We start from the raw sequence: 8,400 nt of genomic DNA, 5'->3' as shown, positions 1-8,400 counted from the left end.
ACCTTTTACAGAGAGAAACATCAATTTCTAAATGAGTTTATGAGTTTAAAGAAGTTTCAGAGTATACCTTTTTTCCTCCAATTGAGAAAGATTTATATTTTTTTACATTTGAGAACAAATTATATATTATTTGGAGTAATATTTAGTACTGATATGGGGATGAGTTTTGACAACTCACATTCCTCAAAAACCATTTCACCAACATGGGTAAGGGACAGTACTTTCTAGACAACTGCTTATTGCTTTTAAGCATAACTTAGTTGATCAACTTACTTGAGGTATTCTATTCCAAGTCAAGGTATATATGACAGTATTGGTAGCATGGGAGACACGTTGTATCATCACATAGCTCATATTGATGGTTGTCGGTTAGAGAATCTCCAAATAAGTGTAAAGAGTATGTTATTGTATGTTTATATATTTGAGTTTATATCTCCTATTTAAAAGCTTTAAATATTGAATTTGTTATTATTTCTTTCATATTTTAGTTAATTTTAAGGTGAGTATTGTCTTACTATGTTATTAGTTCAATCATATATATTTCAGTTTTCCCCTTATATGCTCATATATTCATTGTACTAATGTTATTCGACCTGCATCATTTTATGATGTCGATACATGTATTGAGGTTCATCAGCACATGTTCCATTTATAAGTTTTGGTAAGCCTCTTACTTTCAGGAGTACTTCATGTTATCATTACTTTTTTGTTGAGTTGTCTAGGATCCTGTCTGATAGATTTCGTGGTATTCAGAGGCTTCCTATATTGTAATAGCTTGAGGAGTCTCTCCCTTGTTGATGTTTTGAGACTTTGAGTCACTTATTTATGTATAGTTTAGCATTTCAGACATTTACTGAGTTGGGTTATTGTTGAGATGCTTTGAGGGGTCCCCATTTTTCTTGAGAAAGTCTTTTTCTAAGTAGTCTGTCATGCCAAGGATTCGCTTGTGGACCAGTGATAGCTCTCAAGTGACGGCCACGTCAAGGGTGGAGACTCAAGGCATGACACGATGCTTCATTCTAAGGAATTCAATCTTAGGAACATGAAATGACTTAGTGAACATCAGTATTTTAATCTTTAGACTTGCAATAAACAAACTTCACCTCTCTGTCGTACAATTTGATACTCAAATGTTTTGTTTTTCCATGAAAAATTAGATTATGAGAAATATCCATGGCTGTGTGATTATTCACAAACACTTTCATGCTTTCTTGTTGCTCCAGATCAAGAGCTAACATAATCTTCCTTAGTCAAAGATCTAGATTAACAACTAATATTACAACTTTAAATTCAGCCTTTGCAGTTGTCTGTTCCATGATACCTTGCTTCCTTTTTATCACCATGATAATCCTCCCTAACCACCGGCAAAACAATTACCCTGAGTGCTTTTCATGTGATCATTTGACCCAACCCTCACTATCATAATTTCCTTGCAAGTTGAACTTCCGACTTTTCATGAACCTAACACCATTTTCCAAAGTTCCCTTGATTGTGCAACGATACCTTGCTTCTTTTAGAACCATGAAAAACATCCTGAACCAAGACTTAGACAATCACCTGAAGTGCTTATGATTTCATGATCAGACCAAGCCCAATCACTATCAACATACCCTTTCAAGTTGATGTTCTAACTTTTCTCGAACCTAACACAATATTCCAATGTCTTTGACATACCTTACCACTATTTTTGTTGTTTTCATGTTCATTGTACTTGCATAATTCAAAAATCTAGATAAGACACGTTCTACTTGCAGAATTTTGGTTCTCGTGGTAGTGAGATACATAAGACATCAAACCATACTTCTATAACTTCTCTCGTCAACCTTGTTACTACCATCATCTTTAATCAACTTTTCTTTTGATTCACTAGAGTGTTCATAGGTTTAAAATCTTTCATTTTGAACTTCTTCATTGTCTCCCTTTCATATTTCTTTGTAGAAATGAACACTTCATTGTCAGTTTGACGAATCTTCATTCCGTGAAAGTAAGACATTTCTCCCAAGTCTGTCATGTTGAATACTCTCTTCATCTCTTCCTTAAATTCATCTTTCATTTCAAGGTTGTTTCCTATTACAAGAAGATCATCAACATAAAGAGATATAACCATAATATAATAATCTCTTTTTTCAATAAATAGAGTTTATTCGCTAAGGCATTTCTTAAAACCTAGCCTTTAAAGTGATTATCAATTTGAATGTACCAAGACATTGGAGTTTGTTTTAACACTGCAAAGGGCTTTGTTAAATGGATACACTTTGTCGTCATGTCCCTATGCAGAAAAACCTTAAGGTTGCTCCATATAAATTTGCTCATGTAAAAAACTATTTTATAAAAAAAACAGACTTGACATCTGAAATATTTTCCAACCTTTTTGAGAAGCAATAGCTAGTAACAACCCTATAGTATCAAGCTTAGCAAGTGGAGAAAAGGTTTATGGAATAATCAACTCCAAAAATTTGTGAGTAACTTTTCACAACAACTATTTCTTTGACTCTGTTAACATATCCATCATCATTAAATTTTGTGCCATACACCCACGTCACAGCATTGATATTTCTACTTTATGGTTTTTCCATAAGCTGCCAAGTCTCACTCTTCTAAATAATTGCTCACTCCTCTTCCGTTGCAGATTTCCACTTAGGATTGAAAACGACTTCTTAAAATCTAGAAGGCACAAAATGGCCACATTGCATCTCTGGTAAATGTCGGAGTGCGACCTTATTCCTCTTATTAATAGCTAATAGATGTTACCCTTTTGTTTGGGAGTCTGTTATTAGCTTTCTTTATTTCATCCATATGATGATATGCACAGTTAGTAATCTTTACTATTTAGGACTACAATAGCTTTTTGTAAACTAGGTTTCTGTTAATATTGTACTTTATCAATTTTGTATTGGCTTTATTTAAATAGAAGGTTGTACGTGAATAAAAACATCTTTCTCTCATATATCTCAAACCCTTAGATTAGTTTTAACAAGAAAACTCTTGGATTTGAGGCTATTTATTTTGGAGTTTAGTTCAGTCACGAACTAGTCGACTTTTGACTTGCTTATTCTGACTCTGATTGTGCTGGAAATCCACAAGATAGAACATCAACTATTGGTTATGTTGTCTACCTTGGGATCTCACCAGTCTCTTGGTCTTCTAAAAATGCAAAAGTTTGTCTCCCAATCATCTACAGAAGTCGAGTACCAAGTTGTTGATGCTTTTGTTTCGAAAGTCAATTACCTTAGGAATTTGCTTTGAGAGCTTCACCTACCGTTGTTTGCTTCACCAATTGTTTTCTATGAAAATGTTAGTACCACCTACATTTGTGCTAATCCTGTTTTCCATAGTAGGATGAAGCATATATCCATGGACTATCATTTTGTTTATGAGCAAGTTCAATAGAGGGCACTTGAGGTTCACCTTCTTCACTCTATTGATCAAGTCGTTGATATCCTCACCAAACCTCTTCCCCGCACACCTTTTCAGCGCCATTTCACAAGTTGGGTCTTTTTCCAGGCACCCCCAACTTGTTGGGGCATATTAAGAGATAATAAATGTAACCATTTTGTTTAGGAGTCTGTTATTAGTGTCCTCTATATAAGCCATATGATGGTATAAGTACTTACTCATCTTTACTATCTATTAAGGACATCAATATTATTCTGGAAACTAGGTTTCTGTTAATATTGTACTTCATCAGTTTTGTATTGGCTCTATTTGAAAAGAAGATTGTACGTGAATAAAAGCACCTTTCTCTTCTATATCTCAAACATTTATACCTCTCACACATTAATCATCAATATTATCATCTGAAACTATTAGATTGCTTGTGATATGCTTCTGGTTAACTTCTTCCCAGTCCCATTACTTATTCTCCATAAAAAATACATCTCTACTTACCATAATATTTTTTGTATGAGGCTGAAAATCTGTGTAAACGTTGGAGATTGTACAATAACCAATAAAGACTCCAAGTTCAACTTTCTTATCTAACTTTTCCCTCTTAACGCGTGGAATATGTGAGAAGCACAAACAACAAAATATTATTAATTCTTGTAAGGATAAAATATACACATGCCAAACCTCAAAAGGTGTCTATTCCTTCACAACTTTTTTAGGCAACCAATTTAGCAAGAAAAAAAACAATAGTGTTAGTTGCTTCAACCCATAACTTTTTTGGTAGGCCCTTTTCACATAAAAAGAATCTCTATATCTCCAATATCGATATTTTCTTCCTTTCACTGACACAATTTATTGTGGAGTATATCAAACAATGAGTTGATCCTTAATTCCTGCATTTTCAAAAAATTCAAATCGAAGAGATGTGTACTCAGTACCATTATTTGATCCAAGCAATTGAATCCTACAACAACTTTGACTTTGTACCAAAGTTTGAATTTCCATAACACTTCATGTACTTAAGATTTTAACATGAGAATACTAATCAAACACATTTGTGACATATTATTAATGAATTCTATAAAATATTTACTTCCATTAAGAGAATCAGTCTTATGTGGTCCATTCAAATCAGTATAGACTAATTGAAGCTTCACTGATGGTCTCGGGGTTGCCTTGGAAAAAGGAATCCTACTTTGCTTTTCGATTGACATATGTTGCAATTTAGATGTCCATCCTCTATAAGCGGTGGACCTCAAACCATGCCTTTCTTCAACATGTACAAGAGTGCCATTTGATGAAAATGTCTGAGTCTCTTGTGCCATATATTAGTTGTCATCTCTTGGATCGGATAGGCAGCCAACTTTTCCTCAATTGGATCAACGGAAAACTTTTCCTCAATTGGATCAATGGAAAACCTTTCCTCTCATTTTAACTTGACAAATTTGTTGGCCCTTTGGATCAAAGATCACAGACTTCTTATCCTCAAATGTAAGATTGGAACCATTTTCCAAATGTTGCCCAATGTTGATCAAACTTTGATCAAGTTCGGGTAAAAAAGTAAATATGACATTAACTTTGTACTTGAGTAGCTTTCAACAGCTACTGTGCCTTTCCATGTGGTTAGAAGATGATTTCCATTAACAATTATGACATAAGAGATTGCAGATCTTTCTAACTCTTTAAAAATCTGCTCATCATGAGTCATATGATTTTTACAACCGCTATCACTTAACAAACTTTTGCTTGAACTTCTACCTGCAAAAGAAGTAGCCATACACAATTGATATTTTTCTTGTTCGTCTACAATTTGAGCTCCATTTAATTGTTATGGTCCTCGTTTATTGCAAATAATCTCAGAATGACCATGTTTATGACACTTTATGCATCTCATATAAAGTTTTTTCCAACATTTGAAGTATAGATGGTTTCTCTTCCCACAATGAGAATGGTGGATATATTCCACTTTTGTTGTTGTTGTTATAATTGCATTTTGTTGCAGAAACTTTTGTTTATGTAGCATATGTAAGAGTTAGTGTTTCAATTAATTTTGAAACAAATTCATCCATTTTGAAATAACAAATACATGAATGTGAGTTGTAACATTCATTTATTTTAATTCTATGTTACAAACAATTGCAAGAAGTTTTTTTTTTAATTCTACGTTATGGGTTTTTGAAAGACAAGTTTTTTATTTCCAATTCATGAACCTAATAAATTCTATTAATTAAAAATCTTTTCTTGCAAAAACTTTTTTTCCTATAAATTGGGTTTCCTTTGGTTGAAAAAGATAAGCATTTCAAACAAAAATACTTTCCCTTGAAAATACTTGTGAGACATTGATCAAAAGGTGAAATCACCAATTCAAGAATAGAAGAGAAACATTCTTGAATGCTACTTGTTTTGTGGCTTAGTTGAATCCCCAAGATAGAGTTGTTATTTATTCTTCCGATTGCTCGAGGGAGAGACTCCAACTATCTTCAAGAAACGTATTAACGTGCCTCTAAGCCAAGCAAGTTTTATTTTGTATTCCTTGTAATTTTTTCATTCTTGTTCATTTATTCTAACAATTTGAAGATAGTTGTCTCTATGGCATCCACATCAATAACGAACAATGTTCCATCTTTGCCTAATCCTAATTTTGAAATATTTGATGGAAAAGACTTTTCTAGATGGAGTGGAAAGATGGAACTCTTTTTAAGACGATTAAAGTTAGCGTATGTTCTTGAGAAACCTTGTCCTGAGGCTCCTAGTTCTGTGGTAGCAACGGACGAGGCTACTTTAATTAAAGAACAAATTGCCAAATGGCAAGATGATGATTACTTATTCAAGAATTATATTCTTGGAGGAATTTTCAATAAATATTATGATCAATATTATATTAAGTGTAAATTTGCTAAGGAGATTTGGGATACTCTTAAAACTATTCATTTAGTAGAAGAGGCGAGTTCAAAGAAATTTTTTGTTTCAAATTATATGGAGTTCAAAATGGTTGATGACAAGTCAATCACTGAACAAGTACAAGAATTTCAACTTATAGCTAATAAAATTGTTATAACTAGAATTGCTCTTGATGAAAACTTTCAAGTTGGTGCGATTGTCTCAAAACTTCCTCCATCTTGGAAAGAGTACAGAAGCAAACTCTTATACAAGAAGGAAGATTTGACTCTTGAACAATTATTGCAACACTTGCAAATTGAATAAGAGACACGATACCGCGACAATAACATCTTGAGGGAGCCTATCATGAAAGCTCATGTTGTTGAAGAAAAGATCAAAAAGGAACCTGCCAATAATAAATTTTTGAAGGCAAAGAAGAGTAAAAATTTCAAGCGTACTAATTCTAATTCTAAGTCGATTGAATGTTATCAATGTCATAAAATTGGTCATTATGCACGTGATTGTAAAATTCTTAAAGCTGAAAAGAAGAAAGAAAAGGCAAATAACAATACAAAAAATGAACTGGTGGCAATGGTCACAGAAGCATTTGTAGCGGTAGATCAAGTTGAATGGTGGATAGACACTGGTGCAACTCGTCATATATCAGGTAATCGAAATTATTTCACGACATATGAATTAGTGGGGGGCGATAAAGTTTTGCATATGGGAAACTCATCCTCTGCTAAGGTTGTGGGAAAGGGAACTGTTGAACTAAAATTCACTTCCGGAAAGATGGTCACATTGATAGACGTATTGCATGTTCCTGATATTCGAAAGAACTTGGTGTCAGGTACGCTTCTTTTGAAGCATGGTTTTAAAATGATTTTTGAGGCAGATAAATTTATTTTGTCTAAACAAGGCATGTTTGTTGGAAAAGGTTATGCTACAAATGGCATGTTCAAACTCAATATTGAAAATGAAAATATTTCTGCTTATATTGTGGAGTCTTTAGATTTATGGCATGAACGTCTTGGTCATGTGAATTTTAGATCCATTAAACTTATGATGAAAAATGGATTAATTAAAGACTGTGGAAAGGATCATGTTGCTAAGTGTATTACCTGTAGTAAATGTAAAATAACAAAGAAACCTTTTAAGTCTGTTGAAAGGATATCCACACTTTTGGAATTAATCCACACTGATATTTGTGAGATGGATTGTTTATCACGTCATGGAAAGAGATATTTTATCACTTTCATTGACGATTACTCAAGGTATACATATGTCTTTCCATTAAAAACAAAAGATGAGGCATTTGAGACTTTTAAAACATATAAAGTAGAAGTTGAAAATAAATTGAGTTTGAAGATTAAATCAATTAGATCTGATAGAGGTGGAGAATATTTAAAATCAAATTTTATTGATTTTTGTGAAAAAGAAGGCATTGAGAAACAATTGGCTATGTCTTATACACCACAACAAAATGGTGTAGCAGAAAGAAAAAATAGAACTCTCATTGAAATGGTTAACTCTATGCTTTATGGATCTGGTATCACTGAAAATTTGTGGACTGAAGCCTTATTTTCTACATGTCATATTTTGAATCGAATTCATTCCAAGAAACATGATTCATCTCCATATGAACTTTGGAAGAATCGAAAGCCAAATATAAATTATTTTAAAGTATGGGGTTGTTTGGCTCATGTTAGATTACCAGATCAACAATTGACTAAGATTGGATATAGAGGAGTAGATTGTGTATTTATTGGTTATTCACAAACCAGTAAGGCTTATAGATTTTTGAATCTTGAGACTCCAAGCCCTCACACAATTATTGAATCGTTGCATGCTAACTTTTTTGAGCATATATTTCCTAAGAAAAAAGAGTCTTTGGAACAAAATACAAGTTCTTCTATATCTACTCTTAAAAGAAAAATAGTTGAACCTTTGGAAGAAAGTCAACCAAGACGTAGTGCAAGATCAGCCAAACCAAGAGACTTTGGACCAAATTTTCAAGTCTATTTAGTTGAAAGGGATCCTGAAAGTTATGCTGAAGCAGCGGCTTCACATGATGCTCCTTTCTGGCGTGAAGCTATTGATGACGAAATGCACTCCATTATGTCAAACAATACA

The 8,400-nt window shown here is 33.2% G+C and overlaps 1 protein-coding gene across 1 annotated transcript; it reads left to right on the top strand.

The window, feature by feature from the left end:
* The first annotated feature begins 5,976 nt into the window (after window positions 1–5,976).
* LOC101267208 (uncharacterized) lies at window positions 5,977–6,591 on the top strand. Its single transcript, XM_004234873.2, has one exon. The coding sequence runs from the start codon at window positions 5,977–5,979 to the stop codon at window positions 6,589–6,591; it is 615 nt and encodes a 204-aa protein (XP_004234921.2).
* The last annotated feature ends 1,809 nt before the right edge of the window (window positions 6,592–8,400 follow it).

Source organism: Solanum lycopersicum, chromosome 3 (assembly GCF_036512215.1).
Source record: "Solanum lycopersicum chromosome 3, SLM_r2.1".
In the NCBI taxonomy this organism is placed as follows: Eukaryota; Viridiplantae; Streptophyta; class Magnoliopsida; order Solanales; family Solanaceae; genus Solanum; species Solanum lycopersicum.
Note: the sequence above shows the minus strand (reverse complement) of the source record. Positions and strands in the feature narration are given on the sequence as shown.